The sequence below is a fragment of the Grampus griseus genome (assembly GCF_964374135.1).
Source record: "Grampus griseus genome assembly, chromosome: 1".
In the NCBI taxonomy this organism is placed as follows: domain Eukaryota; kingdom Metazoa; phylum Chordata; class Mammalia; order Artiodactyla; family Delphinidae; genus Grampus; species Grampus griseus.
In genome coordinates, this window is record NC_139017.1 from 125767693 (window position 1) to 125793852 (window position 26160).

The 26160-nt window shown below is 39.0% G+C and overlaps 1 protein-coding gene across 2 annotated transcripts in view; it reads left to right on the forward strand.

The window, feature by feature from the left end:
- The first annotated feature begins 405 nt into the window (after positions 1–405).
- SLC35D1 (solute carrier family 35 member D1) overlaps positions 406–26160 on the forward strand; it is a 51723-nt gene continuing 25968 nt past the window's right edge. Inside the window, exons 1-9 of one of the 2 annotated variants that reach the window (XM_082675739.1) lie at positions 406–674; positions 1107–1330; positions 2176–2209; positions 2307–2393; positions 3079–3146; positions 4664–4735; positions 5320–5388; positions 7500–7602; positions 12210–12302. In XM_082675739.1, coding sequence (XP_082531865.1) covers positions 1128–1330; positions 2176–2209; positions 2307–2393; positions 3079–3146; positions 4664–4735; positions 5320–5388; positions 7500–7602; positions 12210–12302 — 729 coding nt within the window. In that variant the 5' untranslated portion in view covers positions 406–674; positions 1107–1127. Of the gene's footprint in view, positions 675–904; positions 1331–2175; positions 2210–2306; positions 2394–3078; positions 3147–4663; positions 4736–5319; positions 5389–7499; positions 7603–12209; positions 12303–26160 lie in introns of those variants that run through there. The other variant, XM_082675740.1, reaches the window with a different exon arrangement.

Genomic DNA, 26160 nt, shown 5'->3' on the forward strand with positions numbered 1-26160 from the left:
TGTATATTTTACCATAATTTTAAAATATGGAAAAATATTTTAAAGATATAGACAAAATATTTAGATAAATAATTCAAAGTTATTTTTCTGCCTTGACATTAAAATTAGATATGTCATTTCTTTGTTTAAGCTGGTAATAATGATTTGTTTCTCTTATATGACAATGTCTACTGTTTACTGAAAACCAGCTTTATATCCAGAGATGAGGAGATGTAGGCTCAGAGAGTTCAACTAACTGACCCAAGGGCACACAGCTAGTGAGGGGGCATTTCTAGGAAACCCAGAATTGGAACTCAGCTCCTAACACCTTACTGTTTCACCAACCCCCAAGCCACTTTATTATCTTGCTACTTTTTGGATATGGCAGTACAATCTCAAAGACGGTATTGTATGGTGTTTTCTGGGTTCAGAAACCGTAAGAAATCTGAGGCAACGCAGACTGAAATATTGAACAGTTGAATGTTTACTCTTGATCCACATCTGATACTTTTTAAGGGCTTAGGCCCTCTGCAAGAGAGACAGAAATAGCGTTCGAGTGAGGCTAGACGCACGCACATTGTTAACTACTCAGTCAGCCACCTGTTACCGATTGGAGGAAGGTCTGTATTTTGGTTGCGGCAGTTATCTGGAAAATACGGCTCTCAGCCCCCCAGCCGCCAGCCTCCGCATCCCAGGTACGCGGCCCCCGAAACACCCGGCGCGGGCTTGCGCGCAGGCGCTAGCCGGTCGCTTCCTTCTGCGATTGTGCTGTGCTGCTAGGCTTCCTGGTGTCCCCGAGTGGTTCCCCCTAAGCTTCTTCTCCCTCTCTGTCCGGGACTCAGGGTCGCCACTGCCCCTTCTCCGGGCCCTCTCCAAGCCCTGCCCAGGCCGAGCCAGGCGCGGCCCCTACCCTCTGACCCCGCGTTGCACAATGCCCGATCAAAGTCCCAGGGCGTGTGAACCACAGCGTCCCTGCCCCTGGGCGGGGGTGGGCGGCGGCCGCGCGGGGAGCCGAGGCGGCGGCGGCAGCCGGCCCAGTACACCGGCCCCGGTCCCGCGAGTCCCCGCGAGCTGCCGCCTCAGACCCCAGCTCTAGTCGGCCCCGCCGCCCGCCGCTCCCCTCGCAGGCCGCCGCCGCCGCCGCCGCCATGGCGGAAGTTCATAGACGTCAGCAGGCCCGGGTTAAAGGAGAAGCCCCCGCGAAATCCTCCACACACAGACATGAGGAGGAGCTGGGGATGGCGTCGGCCGAAACGCTGACCGTGTTCCTGAAACTGCTGGCCGCTGGCTTTTACGGCGTGAGCTCCTTCCTCATCGTGGTGGTCAACAAGAGCGTGCTCACCAGCTACAGGTAGGGCCGAGGCGGCGGCGACCCAGGCCGCGGAGAGGAGCGGGCGGCGGCGGCGGCTGGGCGCCGGCTCCCTGGACTTTGCCTGCAAAGTTGGAGCTGAACAAAGTTGGGCGGGAGCCGGGGAGGGAGGGAGGGCGGGCGGGCGGCTGATACGCGGCCGGGGCGGCGGAGCCGGCTTGCGCGCCGGCCCGGAGTGGGGTTCCCGCTCCCGGCGCCGAGCTCGGGACTGCCGGGTGAGCGTTCGGGGCCGCGTTCGGAAAGCGCCTGCCCTGCCCGCCGTGCAGCACCTTGGAAACCCTGCAAACCCTGCCCTTCGGAGAGATGGAGCGGAGTTGCTTCGTGACTTTTTTGACTCCTGTGCACGCCAGGTTGGGAGCCCGGAGAGGGATGCCCGGCCTTCCCTGCAGCCTGGGCTAGGTTCCGGGGCTTCAGGGTTCTCTGACTTCGCTGACAGCCTCTGGGGACCTACGCATCCTCAAGCCCATTTAAGATGATTGTGATGCTGCCACTGGGACCACAAAGGCAGAAGCATTTTTTTTTTTTTAAATGTGTGAAACCGTTCAAGAGATGTATGTCTTCACTTCCAAGACAAGTCAGTTACAGGCAGCCGACTGAAATTGTAGAATCGGACAAGATTAGACAAGTGGCAGCCCGAGGCTACAAAATCAGCGGTGTTGCCTGACAACTGGCAGGGATTTTTCTCAGATTGTCATTTGAATGAGGGGTAGACGTTGGTGTGTTTTGTATCAAAATGCATTGTAAGGTTGCCGATGTGCAAATTGAATTCACCGAGCTTAGGTTTTTCTGACCCTGTGTTTTTTTTGTTTTCTCTACCATTTTTGTAGATTTCCCTCCTCACTATGTGTTGGACTTGGCCAGGTTAGTTGGAATCTTCAGCATTACGTGGTTTGTGTCGTTAGAACTTCTGAATGTGTCTTTATATGTAGAACAGTGAATCTGTGTTCTCTGTTTACAGATGGTGGCCACAGTGGCAGTACTCTGGGTTGGAAAGGCACTCAGAGTAGTCAAGTTTCCTGACTTTGACAGAAATGTACCTCGAAAGGTAAAAAAGAAAAAAAAAAAGTAATACTTTATGTTCTGAAAAGAAGTCACTATATATATTTTTCATCAGTGCCTTACATATTTAAAAATTGCAGCCTTGAAATCGCCCAATGTAGAGTAGGTATAATGCAGGCAAAGAACAAATATAGTAATATGTGTTTTTAAAAAGTCCCACAGTCTCTTTAAAGTTAAGAAAAAATGCCCCTAGATCTTGTGTTCTGTTTTAATTATTGAACACTTGCTGGGATTACAGTCATTTTGCATTTTCTACGTCCGTCTAATCTGTGTATCCTGCATTCATTATTCTTTGGGTTTATTTTCTTATTCTTCGATCTGCCTCTGCTTGACTCCACCTGAGGATGAAATGCCTTTCCTTTTTCTGCTGACATCAGAACAATGGGCTCTACATTATCATATTGTAAAGAAAGATGTTGTTGTCCCATGTGCTTTGATCATATTCATATTTGTGTTTCTTGTTTCCCCTCCATTCTTTCTGCAGAGAGCTATTTATCCAGGAGTAATGTTGTTTGGGTGCTTCATGGGGGCCAAAATTGTGTGTGAGAACTAATCTTGTGTTTTAAGTAGAAAGAATTTGATCATATAAACAAAACTGTTTCTGTTTGAAAAGGACCTTGTTTTAGCTGCCTTTATTATTGAGTTTTGTTATCCCTTTTTAAATTTTCTAGACGTTTCCACTACCTCTACTATATTTTGGGAACCAAATCACGGGACTGTTCAGCACAAAGAAACTGAAGTATGGATAACTTTATTTTACTAGTGAGGTTAATATAATGTGTTCTTAAAATTGTACTTGAAAATGTCAAATGTTTAACACATTGTTACTGATCCTGGAAAAATGAAAGGACCAGAAACTTAATCTCTTAAGTTTGAAGAGAAAGAAGTTTTTTGTTTGTTTGGGGTTTTTTTTTTTCCCTTCACTTTGATGATAGAAGTCTTAAAATGTTGTAAAATACTGTGATGGGAGATTTTCATTATTTTTACAGACTTATAATAGTGAAGGATATATGTTAGGCTTCTGAGATTTCAATTCATTAGTACAATTCATAAATAGTATATTTTAGGCAAATTCCACAAGTAAAATTAGATTGTGGATATGAGAACTTTTGTAGTTTTTCTTTTAACATGGGGTAGTTAAAATAGCATCAGATGGAACCCTGATACAAATATGATTAACATTTTACACATGGCCATATGATTTTAGAGGCAGCATTTTCACTTTTAGAAAGAAGCAGTAGCTCTCTACTCCATGACAACACTTATTATCCTCTAACTTCCCAATTCTTGGCTTTTCCACTTAAAGAGTGTATGTATCAGGTATATGTGATGTTAAAAGTATACACATAGGGAAACCATTTAACAGAAACCCATGGCTTCACCACTGTCACGTGAGCTAAACCTCTGGCTTAATGGGTGATTGTAAAACGGAATGGAGAGATCTCTGAGGGTAGAGACCAAGCTTTTTTCATTTCCTCAGACCCAAGAAACTTGACAGAATGACCACGATGGTATTTCTGGTTAAGGTTCCATGGAAGTCAGATTTATCATGGGTGGGGCATCCTTTTACATCTCATTACCCACTTGGAAAGAAATGCAGACCTGCTGCAAAGTGCTGCTTGTATATAGAGTTTGCTCTTTTTCATCCTTTGTCATCTATCCATCCATCCATCTTTTCACAGCCTATCTTTGATTGCCAGTTAAGTATAAGGCACTTTGGGGTGAGATGAGATAGATTCAGAAATAATTATGTTGCAAGAGGCTGTATGTTTGATTAGTGCAAGCAGAATGCTCTAGGAGTTTAGAGGAAGACAGGATTACTTCCACAAAAGGACAATCAAGGAATGTTTTATGGGGTAAGATTATCACCGATGTTATTTGAAAGTTAGGGGTAGGAAGGGAGGTCAGTCTAGAAAAGAAAGACGAGGTCTTAAAGACTAACATGATTACTGTTCAGGGTGTTTAACATAATAAGCAGGGTAAAATTAAAAGTGTCTGTTATCAGTCTTTGTTAATAGATGTATGTTTTCTACCATTTTATAATTAGTTTGGTGTTTTTCACTTCTGGTAGTTTTATAAAAGCAACCCTTTCAGGCTTTCAAATACTTTCTAGAGAGAAATAAGGATTTAACTTAGTCACAGATTAATCAGCATGGAATTTCCATAATGGAAGGAAGAGATTAGCATTATTTTAAAATACTAATTTTGGAGAATCAAATTTTATTTTACCTAAATATCTTTGTCTTTTTCCTGCAGCTTGCCAATGTTTACAGTTCTGAGAAGGTTCTCCATCCTGTTTACAATGTTTGCTGAAGGACTTTTACTCAAGTGAGTTAAATTTCTAATATATCTAGTCTTTAACCAACTTTAATCACCCTGAAAAGGTGCCCAGCATATGTAAGATATTACAATTATTTGTGTTGTTTCTACTTTATCTTTTGAGAAGTTTAAGCAACTTTCTCCCTTTGCTGTAGGAGTTGATAGTTTATGGCTTCCTTATGGAAGCCTGTCTGAACATGAGGTATACTTTCAAGAATTCCTATACCTACTGATGCCACTGGTGAAGCTGGGTCAGAAGATCAGTATAGGCTTTAAATAGTGTTCATGTCTTGGCTACTTTTACTACAAATGTGTGTGACCATTTTCAACTTAAAGAAATCTGATTAGCAAAAATTCAAGCTCAATAATAATAACAACAAATGGTAAAAATAAGAAAAAATAAGTATACTTACTTATATAAGAAAGTAAGTTTTTGCTTCATCAGAGGGGTTCTTTTAAATATCCAGTTCCTTGGAATCATTTGTTTACAACTTTTTTAAAGAAAACATATATTTTTTGCCTATGTTGCAGAATGAGTCTTTGTAAATAACTAAAGCCACATGTATGTATTTTTTAATTATTTTATTTTGTAGGAAGACTTTTTCTTGGAGTATTAAGATGACTGTATTTGCAATGATTATTGGAGCCTTTGTAGCTGCCAGGTAAGATGGGGGCCTATATAAAACCTATGAGAGTACATTAGAATTTATCAATAATTATTGATAATAAATGATCAATTACCAATAAAGAGAATTTTTTTATAGGCTAAATAAGAATCATGTTTTTGAAAAGTAAAAGACTTTTAAAAGTTAAATCTTTTTGGCTGTATGAAGATTAAGGCTAGCAAAATCAGATTCTTGGGATTCTTAAAAGTTAAATTCATTCTAAAAGTTCATTCATTCATTCAGAAGGTTAAATTAGAGTTTATTATGCTATCTTCTATTTATTGAGCATATACCTTGTGCCATACAGTATGTTTGGTATTTTTACACATATTATTTATGTATTTTTCACAACCACTCTGAAAGGTATGGGTATAATTTTCCTATTTATGTTGAGAAAACTAAAATCTAGGTTCAGTAGCTTGCTCAGGGTCACACAGCTAGTAAATGGCAGAGCTGGAATTTGAATCTGTGCCTGACTCCAGAGCCTGTGTGCTTTTATAAACCATGTGACGTTCTTTTCCTTTGCATGCTGCTAAAGAAAACAGTGTCTCAGAGAAGGCAAATGATAATAAATTATTTGCCTTATGGGAAATAAATAATAGAATTGCTTTATTGGGTTTCACATAAGGTATCACAAATGCCGTAACTTAGATATTCTATTAAAGCTTTTTTCCATTGTTCTTAAGTTTAAAGTGAATGGGGAAAATGTATACCCAAAGACTCAGAAAATTGAAATGATGAGTGGAAGCCTTCTACAACATTTTACTCTGCATGTGTGGGTTTGCTAATGCCGCAAATTCTGCCTGACATTGTATTTTCCATCTGGGAGTTCCAGTGTGCTTCTTGAATTGTCTCATTTACCTTCATCATATCCCTGTAGTATAGGTGGGGGGAAGTACTATAAGTCAGTTCTACTCCACCCTAACTCTCAAAGTGAAATTTCATTCAAAAACAAAAAAATAGAGTAGTTAGTTACTAGAATTTCGTTATATAGCTGACTGCTTTTCCCTCTAGGTAACCTTCCTCCTTGGAGAAAAATTCTATATGAGCCTCCTACCTTTCTTTATAAAGATGCCCTACTAATCTTTGAAGCATTTCATTGAAGCTGGTGCTATCTAAAACAGAGCAAAACAACAGGAGTTTCTCAGGGCTAACTCTGGCCTGCAAAAAGTTTCTGAGGCAGATTGCTATCTGGTAGAACCTTTTACTTGGGGAAAAAATTTGGAGGAAGAGAGTCTGGAGTTAGAGGGTTGTCAGGCTCCTTGGAAGAGGGGTGGGTCATTAGGTAGTTCTGCCTGAAATTGCAGTGGCATAGAGCTCCTCAGAAGTCTGTCCCATGTAGTAGTTTAGCTACAAATAGATAACACCTTTGCAGAATCACAGAATGCAGGGCCCCTGTTTTAGCTAGGGTGCTAAAGTATGCTGAAGGCGTACTTAGATTTTCATTTATTCTGTTCAGTTTACTAAGGTCTTGTGCCTGGTGCTCTGCTAAATATCAGGAAACTTCAGTTTCCCTAATCCCACTAGTTACACCTAGTAGGCTCATTAGGCAATTATTTTAAGTATTTGAGTTCCCGCTATGTGCTTAGACACTGATGTAGCCTGATCTCAGAACTAACCACCATCCACACTTCAGAAATTCCACCCAGTGGCCCAACCACCTGTGCAAGACAGCCCTACCTTTTGTGTGAACCTTTGAAAAATGACTGTTAACAGCTTCATTCTCCTTTTGTTTTCCTTATCTGTGAAATTGACCTCTGATGCCTTCTGCTTGCTTCAGATATATTGTAATGGTGAATTTGGTTGGTTCTTTCTTGTTGTCTGACTTTGAATTCAAAGCAGTGTGCTATTAACTGATGTGGTTGATTATTGCTAATGATTTTGTGTTTAAGTGTTAGTGCTTCTCATTTCTGAAGACCCCCTTACTGATGATGAAATTGCAAACTCTAACCAGGAACCAAGAAATACTAGTAGCTGATAAAATGCCTAATATTCACTTACCTAGATAAGCAATTGTTCTTAGAAGTATTGTAGTTCAGACCTATTTAACATTTAATGCATGTTCTTTAAATGTTAGTTGTTATTAAAGTGTTACTTATGTTTTGCAGCTCTGACTTGGCATTCGATCTGGAAGGATATGTTTTTATTCTGATAAATGATGTCCTGACAGCAGCAAATGGTGCCTACGTAAAACAAAAATTAGATTCAAAAGTAGGTAGCAGTCTCACGCTTCTTTAAGAGATGTTTACTGTTGTTGGGAATGGTCATGTCAATTCATCAGGGGATAAAGTGGGGAATAAGGAAAAATACTTATGAAGGATGCGAAATGCCTGTACCTTGGTGCTCACGTAAGAAACTTTATTTTCTAATTAGCAGTTAGATTTTACTGTTGGCTTTTCTGGAAGGGACTGGGTGAATATTGACTTTGAGAGGGATACTGATGTAAGTAAGGAGTGTTCATTAGAGAAAAGTATCATAAACGTTCATGGCTGTGTTGTAGAGGACTTGGTGAGGGACCTGTACAAGAAAGAAGTATCTGGAAGCTCTTGAGCAGATTTCAGAAGTGAGTTGGAACAAGAACAAGAATGGACTTTGCATATTTGTCCTACAAATTTATAGTAGTCCCTCTATATCCGTGGGGGATTGGTTCTAGGAACCCCCGAGGTTAACAACATCCTTGGATGCTCAAGTCCCTTATATAAATGGAGCAGTATTTACATGTAACCTATGCACATCCTCCCATATACTTTAAGTCATTTCTAGATTACTTATAATACCTAATACAATATAAATGCTATGTAAATAGTTGTAAATACAATGTAAATGCTGTGTAAACAGTTGCTTGCGTGGCAAATTCAAGATTTGCTTTTTGGAACTTTCTGGAATTTTTACTTTTTTTCCTGAATATTTTCCATCCACTGTTGGTTGAATCCTCAGATGCAGATATGGATATGGAGGGCCAACTGTAATGGGAAACTTAGGCAGTATTAGAATCTCTCTTTCAGGGACAACACCGAGTTTCCTGGCCTAGATCTCGTACACATGAACTTCATATACCCCGCTCTTTTCCTTCACCTGCAGCATGCACATGAAGGCTTTAAAGATATTTTTATTTGTCTAATGTATATGTTGAATATAAACACACCAAATTTTATTTTGAGATCAAGCCAGACCATCAGAAAGCTGAGCATTCGAGCCATATTTTACTACATTATGGTATAAGATTGCATTATTGTAAGGAGAAGCTCCATGGAACTCAGCTTTATATATCCTAGGGTTGTTATTGAAGGAGTTGTCCTTTCTATCATAATGGATCCTATATGAAGACCCACATGAGATCGTTATCATAGATACCGTCATAGTTTTTCCTAAGCAGCTGGTGTATTTTTATCTAGTACTTAAGTCTTATAACTTGACCATAGCTTTATCTTATTTTCCTACCCCTGTGTTCTCATCAGTCAGATGACCATAACCACTTAGCTTTTAGTTGGTTCTGTTATATGTACAGTATTTCTGAAACTACTTCAGGTCCTTTTTTGGGGTTCAGATCATAAATACAAATGCCCTACCTGCTTGATAGTAGTATTAGTATGGAGTTTGTATCATCTTGGCTGGTGGCTTTGCCTTCTTCAGAAAGGACTGTAGAATATATGGCCATCCCAGTAGTTTTCATTATTTTGAATAATCTAGAATGTTTATTTTGAATAACCTGGAAGAACTAGGGGCAGTATAGATCTAGTTTCAGCAAATTTTCTTTGAATATACCCTTTATGTCTTGTTCTCCGTTTATTTGCCTTGAAGACTGTATGATGATTACATTTTAATAGAAGCTACTATTAAAAAATTTAATCTTTGTGCAATAGCTAGAGAAAAGGGAACAGTTAGAGATTTAGTTTTACTCTCGTTTTTTGCTGCTTTGGAAATATGTAGTAATAATAACATTTCATTTCTCCAGTAGCCTCAGCTGTCTAAAACAGTACTGTCGAGTACAGTTCTGTGATGATGGAAATCTGTTATCTCAGCGGACCATTAATGGTAGCCACTAGCCACACGTAGCTGTTGAACACTTGATAAGTGACGGCACAACTGAGGAACTGAACTGGTAGTTTAATGTAATTATAATTCAATTGAAATAGCTGTGTTTGGCCAGTGGTTACTATATTGTATAGCAAAATCTAGAGTACATCCTAGAACCTAGGGAAAATAGCAAAGAGGGTTTCTGAGTATTTTATTCCCAGGGGAGCCTTTTAGTTCCTCACTCAGAAATGACTTATGGCTTACTTGTATTAGAACTTTTAAGCATATTGATCTGCTTTTCACAGTTCATGGATTAGGAGCAACAATCCTATCTGGAGGCAGAGGCTTATCAGCAATAAAAAAGCTCAGCTAATAACAAGAGAAACAGGAAAACTATGAAAGTCAGATGGAACTACTCAAAGATGGACAACACCATATAAAAACACAATACAGTAATGCATGTTAATGATGATGCCCTAAATTAAATTGTAGTCAATGTACTCTGTTTAAGAACAGGGGAAAAGGTATTTAAAACAGTTAACAAGTGAAAAGAAAAACAACAGTTTGGCATTTATCAGCTGTCTGGATGGTGTATGTGTGTGTGTGTGTGTGTAGGCATCCTCTACTTCCTGGATAAGACTCATGTCTCTTGCTGTTGGGGCACCTGATGTTAAAGGTTGTTTTGTCCTACTGTGGCTTTTTTCTTGCTGCCTTAGAAATCAGGTACACCTTTTCATTGATGCTGTGGTGGCTATAAGCAATCAGTTATTTGGTTTATCCAGCAGGCAGTAGGGCCACAATGAGACGCTTTTAATCAGGAGTTTTATTACCTATCATTTCAGAACTGCTTATAATCGTGGTCCTTTGAGCATGAATCACATGACATAAAGACTTAGTGCTGCATTGCAGACCTGAACGCAGCTACTGAATTTAAAACATTTTTAACTCAAAAGAAATCACACAAATAACATGTATTTATAATAGAATTAGTAGAAAACATAGATAAGCAAGAGGAAGAAAATATAAATCTTTCTTAATTCCACCATTGAGTGAGAAGCACTGTTTTGGTAGATACCCTTTTGTAAGAATGTGTGTTTGTGTGTATGTGTGCATGTACACACTTAACTATGAGAAAAACTTAAAAGAGTGATGAAATATAATGTTTTCTAACCTGTATTTTTCATTTAGTACTGTTTCATGAACACTTTCCTCATCAATCAGTATTAAACATTTTTAGTGGCTGCATAATATTTCATTGTATGGTTGTATCATAGCCTAATCAACTAGTTTTCTACTGTTGGGTATTTGTTTCCAGTTTTTCAAAGCTTCTTTTGATATAGCACAGGGAACTCTGCTCAGTATTCTGTAATAACCTAAATAGATACATAACAAAGATTAGATACATGTATATGTATAACTGAATCACTTTGCTGTACACCTGAAACTAACACAACATTGTTAATCAACTCTACTCCAATATAAAATAAAATCAAAAAAAAAATTATCACTGAAAAAAAACCCTGCTTTTGAGAAGGTAGTTTGACTTTTCATATCACTTGGTGATCTTTCAGTCACAGAAGTTAGGCAGATATTATGCCCTTATCCTCACTATTCCTTTACCCCCCCCTTTACCCTCCAAACTCAGGCCTACTTTTTTAGGTGACTGCTTCCTGCTGAATGTCCCAGAATTCTGTGCATCAAAGGTGGACCCACAGTTCTCATAGACTCCCTGTGTTTGAAGATGTGTGTGGTCTTCTGTTGCTCCCCAGTAGCTGAGGGCACAACTAGTCATACCATATTTTGGGAATTGTAGGGTAATCTTTTTTTTTTCAATGTTTATTTTATTTATTTATTTTTGGCTGTGTCGGGTCTTAGTTGTGGCACGCGGGATCTTTTGTTGTGGTGCTCAGGCTCTTTGTTGCGGTGCGCGGGCTTCTCTCTAGTTGTGGCGTGTGGTCTTCAGAGCGCACAGTCTCAGTAGTCGTGACACATGGGCGCTCTAGTTGTGGTGTGCAGGCTCCAGAGCATGTGGGCTCTGTAGTTGCAGCACGTGAGCTCTCTAGTTGTGGCGCACAGGCTCAGTAGTTGTGGTGTGAGGGCTTAGCTGCCCCACGGCATGTGGGATCCCAGTTCTCCCACCGGGGATCGAACCCACATCCCCTGCATTGGAAGGTGGATTCTTAACCACTGGACCACCAGGGAAGTCCCTGTAGGGTAATCTTAATCTTCTTTCTTTTTTCTTTTCTTTTCTTTCCTTTTTCTTTTCCTTTTTCTTTTCTTTCTTCTTAATCTTCATTGTACTTCCCGTATACATTTTCAGAAATACTTCACTTGGAAGTTATGTCTGTCTGTGTGTTGGTCTAGGTGTGAGTCTTTGTGTCTGTTAAATTGCACTCTGTTTTAGTTCTGAAAAGCCCGAGACTAACTTGGTGACTTTTATTCTGTTCTGGAAAGGGAAGGGCTTCAAGGACGTGCTTCTGTAGAGATGTATGTTTGTGTTCAAAATAACTTCTTTTCTCCTTGCTGTTTTGAGGCAGCGAGTTGATGTCATTTTTATTTCTCTGATCTTAAGCACTCAGGGAATTTATTTCAAATAAACTTGAAACCTTGTAAGTTTGCATTTTTTTTTTTTTTTGGAAAGCTTAGGTCATTAATGTTTGCAAGACTTCTGACTTGACTAATTTGCTGTGTATGTTGTGGGGGAGGGGTGCATGTTTGTAATGGGGGGTGGCACTCTGTACAGGGTTGTCTTTCTCTGTCTACTGGAACCAAATGAAACACCTAATTTTTTATTCTCCTAGGAGCTGGGAAAATATGGTCTGCTCTATTACAATGCACTGTTCATGATTCTGCCCACCCTAGCCATTGCATATTTTACGGGAGATGCGCAAAAGGTAGGACTTTCTGATTATGGCTTCATGGTGTATGTTTTTGAATTTTATTTTAATTTGTATTACCAAGAGATAGACAGTTGGGTTGTTAAAAAGTAATGTTCTTAGTAAGTGACCAAAGACTGAGAATTTACCTTTTAGCTTGCTAATGTCATGCTAACCTTTTTGGATAGTACTAAAATAGCTTAAAATAGCTCTGGCTGTCGACATAAAAATAGTGCATGCCAACTAGTGTCCTTCTCTTACGTGCCAGGAGGATAGAGGAAGGGAATTTTTACATTTCTACTAAACTACAAAATAGGAATAGTAGCAAACTATCCTTGAAAAACAAAAAATCCAGAAGTAGTAGAATTCTTCAAACCTAACAAAACGCTTGTTATCTCTAGAAGCTCTCAGTTTTGGTGTACAATTGTCATCCTGGCTTAAATCCCAAGCTGTTTTTTCCCCTCAGGAGATATTTAGCTGTGTGGTGACTTAACCATATAAATAGCAACGAATATAATAGTTTACTCATTTTCTGCAAATGTTTAGCTAAATAAATCCAGAATAAAGTAGTAAACTAAATCCAGACAAGAATTTTTCTCTGAAACACATATTCATAGCATAAAAATTGGTAACATTTTGTTAGAATTCACAGAATTTTGCAAACTTAATGGAAATCTAGAATTCTGCCAAGGATTTCGGTACCAAGATTCCTCCTAATGATTCCCCTGGCTAGTAGTTTCTTCAGAATAAATGTATTGATTGTTTATTATAATGACAGCGACAAGTTCCCCAAATCAGTGGGGACCAAAATAAAGAAGAGGTTTTTAGAAGTAGTTAGACTGTTAAAAATTGTGCTTGAATCAGAGGTAGGAGAAGACTGACTGCTTATAAAGCTGTTTTGTTTTTTTCATCAAGAACTCTTTCTTTTAAAACTGGCAAAGAACATATGTAAATGTTTTAATGAACTGTGACCTGGCTATCAGCAGGCCTAGAAATGACTCCAAAGCAGGAAACTACTGTAGAGGTGTTGCTCTAAAAATAAAGATGTTGAATGAGTTTTTTGTGGCTGTGCAAAAAGTGGGAAGAGAAACTAACATTTATTGAGTCCCTATTATGTGCTAGTCACTTTTTATATACAATGTAATATAGTCCCCATAACAGCTGTAGGAAGTTTGAATTAACCCTATTTTACCAAGGTGGAAATAGAGGTTCAGAGAGACTGAATAACTTGCCCAGCATCAGACTGTCAGCAGGTAGTAGAGTCAGGATTTAAACCCAAGCCTGACTGCAGAGGCCATGGTCTTTTCAGTGTTCTGCCTCCTCTAGCTGACTCTGGCAGAAGCACCCTTCACTCTTTAGTTTTGGGGTAAGAATGTAATGTAAAATAACCAGGTACCCCATGGCAGCACAGATGGTTCCAAATCTTGAGGCCAATCTGTACATGAGAAAGTTGGAAGAATTAATGTGATTAGGTATTCTACAGACTCAGCAAAAATGGAATTTTCATTAATTTGAAACTTTGACTAGTAGCTTGTAGCTACTTGAAAACATTGACTGAAGGAGATATTTCTTCATTCCAGAGTGATGATCGTTTAACTAGAAGTTATCTGCCAGGTTGTAGCAAAATTCATGCGTATTTTGAAGTTCACTAACACACTTTCAATTTTAAATGCTTCGGTATAATTACAGGTGTTTACCCATAGTGGAAAAAATGACTTTGCCGCCTGTATTGGGATGAGATTTAGATTTTACTCTTTTATTCTTCTTTTTTTAAGCAGAGGAGTGGAATTTGAGTAATCTTTTTGTTTCTTCCAATGAAAATGCCAAGCGAAGGTCAAGAAAGGTTTATTTTGAAAGAACAGTGTTTTTTAAGAATGACTGAATTTATCTAAATGCTTTCAAGTTGGGATGATAAACTAATTATGGAGGCTAAACTCATTGCTTTGTGATCAACCCCATCAGTGTTTTGGGTTTTACATAAATGTTTGTTCATCCTTATTCTTATTATTAATTAATACGATTCTTATAAAATATTTATTGGGGTACAGATGGACCTACTGGCTGGCAGGCTTACAATCTCATGCTCTTTTTCTTAACATTCTCTCCTTGACATACTCTCCCTCTAACATTCTCGAATAGTTATTAAGTGCTATTGTGTGTCTCACAGTGCTAAGCTCAGGTGATAAGAAAGAAGGATGAATTAGGTGGTATTCTTGCCTTTGAGAACCATTTAGTTGTCTTGGGGAGCAGACCTGTCATCATCAGAGTCGTAATTGTTACCAGTTCTGTGGGAAAGGTGTTGGGGTCATTGTGGGTTGGAAAATGGAGGTGGGTCAATTCCATCTCCTTGTTGGAGAGGGAATGCCTATCTCATGGAGCTTTGCCTACAGAATGAAAATACAAATGATATGAATAATCAGTATTGTTTGGTAGGTTATGAATTAAATTTGGAACTTAGGAACTCCAAGAATTCTGAGTTTGATTCTGTTCCTAAATTCCTTTCTTCCTAAATTCCTTGTGTGCTTACTACAATTTTATTTTAAGTTCATTTCAGATTCAGTCAGTTCAGTATTACTGAGCATCTTCCTTGTGGTAAGAAAGTCCTGTGCTAAGTTCTTTGGGGAATATATGAGAAATACAACATAGTCCTTGCCACACAAGAAAGACATTTGACATGCTACAGAGATGGTGTAAGATCCAGCACCAAAGTGCATGCCCGTCAGTCAGTCAGTACTTTAAGTATTCAGGTTAGGAAGAAACTGGTGTGGGTTAAATATCAAGCTTGGATTTTTAGAGGAGATAGGGCTTGGTTTTCTTACCCACCAACTGCAACAAGTAATGCTAACCTGTTCTGGGGGTTGTTGTTAGAGATATAACTTACAGAAGTGGTTGAATGGTTTGCTTTTATTAATCAGCACAGAAGCAGTGGGTGGAAGCCATAGATGCCCTAGCGCATCCTAGAGGCTCATAGTATCCTACAAGAGGTTGCAGTTGATTTCTTCCACTGGAAGGTTCAGTTTCATAGTAGTCAGTGGGTTGGTGTCTGAAGTTCTGGCAAAAAGGGTTCACATTACAGCGTGGAATATGTGGCAGGATTTCAGGTAAGTGTTTTCTAGTAAGTCAGGTTCATATTCAGTGTGTCTTTTAGGCTTGGGTTTTCCCTTCAAAATATGTGTACATATAAGTGGACAAACATTCATGTATGTACATGTATTTTTTTAAAGAGTGGACACTTTTTTGGCGTGACAGTTTATCTTTTTTTTTTTTAATTTTTATTTATTTATTTATTTGGTTGTGTTGGGTCTTAGTTGCAGCAGGCGGGCTCCTTAGTTGTGGCATGCAAACTCTTATTTGCAGCATGCATGTGAGATATAGTTCCCAGACCAGGGATTGAACCCGGGTCCCCTGTGTCGGTAGCGCAGAGTCTTAACCGCTGTGTGCCACCAGGGAAGTCCCAACAGTTTATCTTTAAATAAAGCTGTTCCCATGTTAACAATTTCAGTCTACTTCTGACCTTCAAGTAATACTTCACCTATAGGGTATGATGCCTTGCACGATGCCTGATAAGATGCTTCCACATTAATCATTTTCCCTAATCCTCATTGTGTACCTGTGTGGTAGGTTGTTATCTGATATATAGAGGTTAAGGACATGGTAGCTGAGTTCAGCACTAGAACCAGTCTTTCTTTTTTTTTGGCCGCATCCTGTGGCTTGTGGGATCTTACTTCCCTGACCAGGGATCGAACCCGTGCCCTTGACAGTGAAAGCACAGAGTCCTAACCACTGGACTGCCAGGGAATTTCCCTAAAACCAGTCTCTCTGACTCCAGGGAGATCTCTTGCTGTTTGCCTGACCACATCTATCTCCCAAAGCCACTTGCTGCATCCCTGACTTGTTTTTTCCCCCGTTCAGGACTTGCGTGCATACAGAACAAGCTACTGAATGGGAGAAATATCTCAGATTAGTATTAGAAGTGGAGTCCCTGAAGCTTGTCTTTCTTGTTACTTAATTGTTTACAAATAATGATTTATTTCACTCAGTGAATATTTATTGAGTGCTTATTACGTGTCAGGTGCTGTTCTAAGTTAAAAAAAAAAAAGACATGTCTTTGCCTCAAAGGAGCTTGCATTCCAATGGGGTAAGATATACTGAGCATAAATTTTGTAATAAGAGCTATGAAGAGATAAAACGAGGAGAAGAGTGATTGGGGAAGTGCTATTTTGGATAAGATGATTAGGGAGAGCATCTCTATAAGCTTCGTTTGAGCAGACACTGAACTGAGTGGACTGAGAGACCAGTTTGTGTGGCTCCTTGGAAGGAGTAGTCTAGGCCGAGGGAAGAGCAGGCTCTAAAGACTGAGGTAGGAGCTTGTTCACGAGGAGCATTTTCTGGAGTGGCAAATATCAGGAGACATCAGAGTGGGCCTTGGAAGGTGTGGAGGCAGAAAAACAAAAGGTACGTTCCAGGTGGAATTAATAGCGTGGGCACAGGCCCAGCCGCAAGGACCAGACTCTTCCACGTGGTTAGAAGGTAGAAGTCAACGACTTTGGAGCCCTTAGAGGATTCCTTGGAGAGCATGTGGTTCCAGACCCTTGTTTCACAGATGAGGGAACTGGGCCCAAAGAGGGCTCAGGGCGAGAGCGCAGATTTTCTGACTCTGTGACTAGTGTCTCCTTCTTCCTGCCATCCCACAGCCTGCTTCCTTCCAAGTTGGGACTAGTGCCAGACACTGGAATTTGCAAGTTACTCTGCAGACAGTGACATGTCCCTAAGAGTTTGTGACACAAGTGGTACAGTGGAGAGGACTTGGGGCCAGAATGCAAAAGACCAGCAAACTCCAGTTCTGTCTGTGACCACTGTCCGACTTTGGATGAATCCCTTCTGCTCTCCAGGCCCACTTCGTCATGTGGTAACCGAGTAGGCTGGGTCCACTGAGTCGGCTGGTTCTCTAGGTAGGGCGTGCTTCGGCGCTGAGACAGTGTTTCTGAGGAGTAGGACGCACGCCAGTGTGGAGACTGGGCTGCTGTTCTGACAGCTGGCACGAGTCCAGCTGCCTCCTGATAACCTGTGCTGATAAACTGCTCTCATCTGTTGCGCTCTTGACTTTCCTGACCCAGAGCTTTTTTGATTTTAAGCTCTCTGTGTACTGAATGAAAAGATCTCCAAGATAAATTGTTGAATGAAGAAGCACAGTGTAAAACAGTGCATATGGTTTACTAACTTTTGAGTAAAATAAAAAGGGAAAAATAAGAATATATATACACATTCATTTAATTTACTTATTTAAGTAAAGAAACTGTGGAAGAATATGCATGAAACTAATAAAGTAACCACCAATTTGTGTGTGTGTGTGAGAGAGAGAACAGGGTAAGTGTAGAATAGAAGTGGGATGCAAAAGATGCAATTGAACAACTCATCCTAATGAGCACTAAGGTCCTTGGCAAAGCATTCTGAGAAACCAAATATGTGCGTGTAATTTTTCAAAAAGTTTAAGTTCTCAACATCCCAGGTTTACCAGAAACAAAGGAACCAGTATATCCAGCATTTAGTTTTTTTAGACACATGTCTTCTAACTTTAAAACATTCTTCTTTTAAAAAAAACCATGGGACTTCCCTGGTGGTGCAGTGGTTAAGAATCTGCCTGCTAATGCAGGGAACATGGGTTTGATCCCTGGTCCAGGAAGATCCCACATGCTGTGGAGCAACTAAGCCCATGTGCCACAACTACTGAGCCCACAAGCCACAACTACTGAAGCCTGCACACCCTAGAGCCCACAAGCTGCAACTACTGAGCCCACGCACTCTAGGGTCCCGGTGCCGCAACTACTGAGCCTGCATGCTGCAACTACTGAAGCCCACATGCCTAGAGCCCATACTCTGCATCAAGAGAAGCCACCGCAATGAGAAGCCTGCACACCTCAACGAAGAGTAGCCACAGCTAGAGAAAGCCCACGCGCAGCAACGAAGGCCCAACACAGCCAAAAAAAAAACAAAACAAAACTATGTATCGCGCAAAAGCCAGCTTACTGTTAACCAAAGATATCTATTTAACATAGATAAAGGCAGAACAAGCATCAATTGACTAATGACTTTCCAAAGGACAGACTGTGTTTAAACTTGTTAGTCGCTGCCTCCAAAAGGGAATGTCTGTAGCACAAAGCCAGTGATTCAGAGTCTCAGGAATTGGAGTCTGACTTTCTGACAGCACACCCTGCTAGGTGTTCTCACGTAGGGATGGGAGAACAGACCCCTTGCTGTAGCTCTCACAAGGCCAGCACTGTAGGCACTGGTACACTGTATAATGTCTTCATTATATCACTGGTTAAATTACATGGCTCAGATGAGTTTTACAGGAAAAATTACTGCACAGATCATCTACCAGGAGGTGTCTTACTAAGCATTACTACTAAATAATGAATTTTTAGCCTGTCTAGAGTTATTAATCTTTTCTGGGTCCCTTTGTGGATCATTACAGACTGATTCTCAACCCTGAAGTGTTCTTTCCACATAGAGACAGGACCTTCCGGCTTTCTGGGCCTTGGTATTCTCAAATGTAATACAGGTGGGTTGGATCAGTTATTTTTTTATTTGTGAATGACTAGATCTTTCTCTTTGCCTTTATATTGTTTGACTGACAAAGTAATGTTTTTAGCCATTCTTACCTTTGAGGATATGCTTTTTTCAAATAAGAGTAAGTGACCCCATTGACACTAGTACTGGAGTATGTAGTTTTGACATGGTATGTAGGTTTTAACATAGGCAGTAGAACCTAGCAAGAAGGGGTATTGAAGATCTGTGGGTTCTTGTTCCTTTTCTCAACTAGGAGCAGGAGGCAGGCAGACGGTTACAGTAGTGCAGAAGATGGGTTGCTAACTAGGACCACTGGTTGCATGAACTTGTCTAACTTTTCCAAGGTGGGGGGGAACCATGCAGATCATTTACACCACTGACGTTATCTTCTGCCTTAGCAGGTGTCCTGGCAGTTTACTTTCTAGGCTAAGGATTCAATTCCTTTCTCAAGAGTTTTTTGGGGAATGAATTTTCAAAATAGAATTCATTAACCTTTTTTTTTCTTTTAACCATGAAGTCCAAAGACTAAATGGTTTATTTATTTTTAGTCTTTATAGTAAGCAGGGAGGTATCCAAACATAAGAAAATGTCTCAATGATGCTTTGGATTTTATTTCAAATCTCAAGTAAATTGGCAACAGATTTTCCTGGGAGTGAGAATGGTTGCATCTAAGACTCAGGTATATGTTGAAATTATTCCCTGCTTTTCACTAGATTAGGGTGGTGATTTGGTGCTAATGTGGCATTGTAGACATTGCCAAGTTGTCCCAGCACTTTCTTGCTAAGCCTGCACGTAGCCTCAGACTTTTCACCAAGATACTGGTCCAGATAGGCAGATCCATCGCTTAGAGCTGGTTGATTAGACAAAATCTGATTGTATCCCTACACTAGATTTTTTTTTCTTTTTCTTTTTAAACTGAAGTGTAATTGACTTACAATATTACATTAGTTTCAGGTATACCTTCACTAGATTTTATTCATTATGTTACTGATTACTGCCTAATCTTACTCAGTCTCCCTTTCTTAATTTCCTTAACCTAAGCAACTAAAGAACACATTTCTTTCATTAAAGTTTTTTTCTAAATATTTTTATTTAACTGAAAGTCTTATTTAAACCAAATGCCTGGTTTTAGGAAGTGGTAGGTCCCTATGACCTGTTTGCCCATTACTTATGCCACATTCTTTTCATGCCTGTGGTGTGTATTACGTTACACTATCAGCACCTGTAGAACCAGAGACTTCATTCAAAACAGAAGGAAAGCCTTAGAAAGCACGTTTGTATGTTCAGTCTGTAATCACAGCCAGCACTCAGCCAGCACTGAAAATTGCCGGCCTTGTGTCAGAGAGCCCATCTAGTCCTGTGCCACACAGAATGACCAAGCAGGTCATTTTCTTCACAATGGCTCTTTATCAGTTTTCTCTAGAGGCAGAAGTTTTGTTTTGTTTAAAAATTGAATAACAAAGTACATTCTCACCGTGCCTTCTTTATTTCTAACTTAGGGAGAAGAAAAAAATTCGCTTGTAAATCTATCACTGAGAGATAACAGTGATAGAAGTTTAAGTGAATAATCTCTCTGAATGTAAATTATGTATACATTTAAAGAGTCTGTATTTTATTCTCTCGATTGATTCTCACAAGAAACAGATGGAGTAGTTTTCTATATTTGTAATATAGGTAGAGGTTTAGAAAGGTTAACTGAGTTTATGATGGCCTCACAGAAAATTAATGGCAGAGATAGAGTTAGAACTTTCGCTTTTTGACTCCGTAACCATGTGGAACCATCTAGGAGAAAATTCAGAATATATTGCCTTGTCTTTGGTTTTCCCCAGTAGTCCAGATAGCAGGATGAAGGTTATGGAGCTGAACAGGTATTTACTAGCTGAATAATTTTGGTAAAGTTACTTAATATTTCTGAGCCTAGAGCATAATAGCTTAATAAGCAGTAGCTTTTATTGTTTTTATTATGCCATCTTTATGGCATAATAAAAGGAGAGTGGACTCCTTTGTACTGTAGGACTGTTTGGGTCATATTTATCCTGCAGCTATACATTCAAATGTCTGCTGCTTGCCAAAGATCCATTCCTATGGCAAAGCAGGGGAATGCAACAGGCTGCCTGTCCCGTAGACTGGCTTTCTCCAGAGACAGGCTGAGTATTTAGGGAAAGAAAAAAATCCCGTGAGAATTATTTTTCTATTTTTGAATTATATATAAATGGAATTATGTCCTTGAGATTTATTTTAATATTCTATATAGTTATTATGTTCCCAAAGGGGACTGTGCACTAAATATTTGGTGCATTTTTCTGAATAAAATTTAATGCTCCGTGTAGAGAACATTGGGCTTTGAAATATGTTAAGTCTACCATGGATTAGCTGTGTTACCTGAAGTAAGTCACTCATTGTCTTCTGGGGATAATAAGGCTTGGCCTTTCTATTGTAGGAATCAAATGACAGGCCATGTACGGAAGCACTTTGTAAACCATAATGTGCTCCATAAATATAAGGTGGTACGTTTTTATTGCTGCCGTTTGTCCCTTCACTATCAGCAAACCTGACTGAACCATCTTCAGCTTAGTGCTCTGAGGCCTACCATGGGGCCTGGCACATGATCGGAACTTAGCAGATGTTGAATTGTACATTGAAAGCAGTGAAGGACTGTTGAGAAAGGATGAGGAGAGAAAAGAAAGATATAAAAAACGACCCAAGTGAAACTTTTAGGGATGAAAAATATAATCAGAATTGAAAAATAAAGCAGAAGGTATCAAACAGATTAGGTACTATACAAGAAAAGTTCAGTGAATTAAACAAATAGTAATAGAAACTATTCAAGATGAAGTTCAGAAAAAAAGACTAGAAAACAAACGAACAGATTATTAGTGACATGTAGGATAATATTAAGGGTCTAACATTTGTCTAAGTATCGTCCTGAAAAAGGGGCAGGGTGGGGGAGAAAAAAAATATTTGAAGAAATAATGGCTGATTTTTTTCCAAATTTGATGAAAACTCTAAACCTATGCCCACAAGGAACTCAATAAACCTTAAATAGAATAAGCATAAAGGAAACTATACCATAAAGAGGGATATTCCATAATGCTAAAAGGGTTAATATTAGTGGGTATAACAATACTGAGTGTGTATGTACTTGATGAGAGAGCTTCAAAATATATGAAGCAAAAAGTGATAGAACGGAAAGGATAAATAGACCAACCTACGATTATAGTGGAGATTTTAACATTCTCCTTTCAGTAATTGATAAAACAAATTCAGAGTCATTAAGGATAGAGAAGACTTGAACAACACCATCAACCAAGCCGACCTAACTGACGTTTGTAGAGCCCTCCGCTCAATAGCAAGAGGATACACATTTGTTTCAAGTGCACATGGAACAATTCACCAAGATAAACTGTATTCTGGGCCATAAAACAAGTAGTAATAGTTTAAAAGAATCAAAACCATACAGGGGATGTTCGCTGATCAGCACAGAATTAAACTAGAGATTAATATGTATTATAAAAGAAGAAAGATTTAAATTCAGTGATCTAAGCCTCTCCCTTAAGAAACTAGAAAAAAAAAAAAGAAACTAGAAAAAAATAAGAGCAAATTAAACCCAAAGTAAATAGAAGGAAGCAGAAATCGATGAAATAGGAAACAGAAAAGCAGTAGAGAAATCAATGAAACTAAAAGCTGGTTCTTTGAAAAGATCAGTACAATTGCTAAACCATGGCCAATTGATCAGGACGGAAAGAATATACAAATTACCGACATCAGGAATGAGAAAGGGGCATCATTACCCAGCCTGCATATATTAAAAGGATAATAAGGGAATTTTATGAACAATATACCATAAACTCAAAAACTGAGATGAAATGGACAAATTCATGAAAGAGACAAAACTGCCAAAGCTCACTCAAGAAGAAATAGATAACATGAATAGCCTTATTCGATTAAATAAATTGCTCTATTTAATTAAAATAAGTAAAAGCCCTAGTTTTTAGCCCTATCTTTATTAAAGAAATTGAATTTTTAGTTTAAAACCTTCCGAGAAAGGAAACTCCAGGCCCTGATCACTTCACTGGAGAATTTTACAAGATGTTTAAGGAAGAAACAATGCTAATTCTACATAAAATTTTCCAGAGTATAGAAAAGAACACTTCCCAATTGATTTATGAGGCCAGCATACCCTCTACCACTAGCTGACAAAAAATTACAAGGAGAGAAGAACACTATAGTCCAAAAAAATACAGCACTATATAAAAGGACACTAAATCATGACCAAGTTGTGTTTATCTTAGGAATTAAGGTTAGTTTAAAATTGGAAAATTAGTTAATGAGTGCAATTCATCATATTGGCAAGAATAAAGTAGAAGAACATGTCGATAGTTTGAGAAAATGTATTTGACAGAAATTGACACCCATTTATGAGTTTAGAATTCTCAGCAAAGTAGGAATAGAAGGGAACTTTCTCAACCTAATAAAGGACATCTACCAAAATAATGTATTGCTATTTTACTTAATGGTGAACGACTGAATACCTTTTCACTAGGATTGAGAACAAGGCAGGGATGTCTGCTCTCATATAATGTTCTATTCAACATTATACTCGAGGACCCCATCAGTGCAGGAAGGTAAGAATAAGAGATTATAAAGGAAGAATTAACAATATCTCTATAAAAACCATGATCATATATGCAGAAAATCCTAAAGAATCTAGAAAAGAGTGATTAGAACGAATTAGTTTAGCAAAGTTGTGAGATATACGGTCAGCATATAAAAATGGACTGTACTGCCATATACCAGCAATGAACACTTGGCAACTAAGTAAATAATACCATTTATAAAAGCTTCAAAAGTATGAAATAGGGAAAAATTTAACAAAATATGTCAATGTCTGTACACTGAAAACTTTATAAAACAGTACTGAGAGAAATTTTAAAAGACTGAAATAAATGATTTTTATATTTATGAATGTTTATGAATTGGAAAACTTGATATTATTAATCTGTCAATTCTCTTCTAATTGATCTGTAGATTCAACACCGTTCCAATCCCATAGCAGGATTTTTTGTAGAATTGCTAAGCTGATTTTGAAATTTATATAGAATTGCAAAGGACTTAATCATAGTCAAATTTGAAAAAGAACAATGTTGGAGGACCTAGCGAATATCATACTAACTGAAGTAAGTCAGACAGAGAAAGACACATATTATATGATATCACTTATATGTGGAATCTAAAAAATAATGCAAATGAATCTATATACAAAACAGACTCAACAGGTACAGAAAACAAACATATGGTTACCAAAGGGGAAAGGGGGTCGGGGGGAGAGATAAATTAGGGGTATGGGATTAACAGATACAAATTACTATTATATAAAATAGAGAAGCAACAAGGATTTACTGTATAGTACAGGGAACTCTGTGCAGTATCTTGTAATAGCCTATAATGGAAAATAATCTGAAAAAAAACATATATGTAACTGAATCACTTTGCTGTAACCTGAAATTAACACAATATTGTAAGTATACTTCAATTAAAAAAAACCAAAAATCTTTTGGGGCTTCCCTGGTGGCGCAGTGGTTGAGAGTTCGCCTGCCGATGCAGGGGACACGGGTTCGTGCCCCGGTCCGGAAGGATCCCACATGCTGCGGAGCGGCTGGGCCCGTGAGCCATGGCCGCTGAGCCTGTGCGTCCGGAGCCTGTGCTCTGCAACAGGAGAGGCCACAACAGTGAGAGGCCTGCATACCGCAAAAAAAAAAAAAAAAAAAAAAAATTTTATAAAGAAAAGAAAAATGTTGGAGGATTTATCTACTTGATTTCAAGACTTTTATAAAACTACTGTAATCAAGACGGTGTGGTATTGGCTTAAGAGTAGACATAGACCAATGGAACAGAGCAGAGAATCGAGAAGTACAGATAGACCATTTGGTCAGTTGTTTTTGTTGAAGGTAACTAAATAAATCAATGAGCAAAGGATAATCTCTTCAACAAATGGTGCTGGAACAGTTTGACATCTATTTGCAGAAAAATGAACCTTGACCCTTACCTCAGGAAATACACAAAAATTAATTTGAAAAGTATTTTGAGTTGCATTGTGTTGTTCCTCCCCTCAAAGTCATGTTGAAGTCCTACCCCCAGTATCAGAATGTGACCTTATTTTGAAACAGGATCATTGCAGATGTGATTCGTTAAGATGAAATCATAATGGAAGTAGGGTGGACCCTAAATCTAATATCAGTGGTGCAGTTATAAAAAGGGTAAATTTGGACACAGACAGTAACATAGAGAGAATGCCATGAGAACTTGAAGGCAGACACCAGAATGATGCCTCAGCAAGCTAAGGAACACCAAAGATTACCAGCAAATCACCAGAAGCTAGGGGAGAGGCGTGGAACAGATTCTCTCTCACAGCCCTCAGAAGGAACCAACCCTGCTGACACCTTGATCTTGGACTTCTAGCATTTAGAACTGTAAGACAATGCAGTTCTGTTTTTTAAGTCACTCAGTTTGTGGTACTTTGTTACAGCAGCCCTAGCAAACTAATACAAAAAGGATCATAGACCTAAAAGTAGAGCTAAAACTATAAAACTAGAAGAAAACACAGAAAAATATCTTTGTGATTTGGGGTTACACTGGGTTTCATAGAAAAGTCATAAAAAGCAAGAATTGTAAAACACAAAATTGATCTTAGACTCCATCAAAATTAAAATTTTTTTTCTTTTTTTATTTTTAAAAAAAGTACATTTATTTTTGGCTGTGTTGGGTCTTCGTTTCTGTGTGAGGGCTTTCTCTAGTTGCGGCGAGTGGGGGCCACTCTTCGTCACGGTGCACGGGCCTCTCTTGTTGCGGAGCACAGGCTCCAGACGCGCAGGCTCAGTAGTTGTGGCTCACGGGCCCAGTTGCTCCGCGGCATGTGGGATCTTCCCAGACCGGGGCTCGAACCCGTGTCGCCTGCACTGGCAGGCAGATTCTCAACCACTGCACCACCAGGGAAGCCCTAAAATTGTTTATCAAAAGACACTATTAAGAAAATGCAAGCCACAGACTGAAAATACTTGTATAATCATATATTGCATATATTGCATTCATATATATTGGGTTAGCCAAAAAGTTCATTTGGTTTTTTCCGTAAGATGGCTCTAGTAGTGCTTAGTTGTCTTTAACTTCATTCAAAACAATTTTGTTAGATTGTTTTGTTAGATTGTATGACAGCTGTCATATCAGCCTGCATTAAAAAAAAAACATGGATATTGGTGAATTTTTGTCTAGTCATTTTAATATTAAAGATGGGAAGAAAGCAACATTT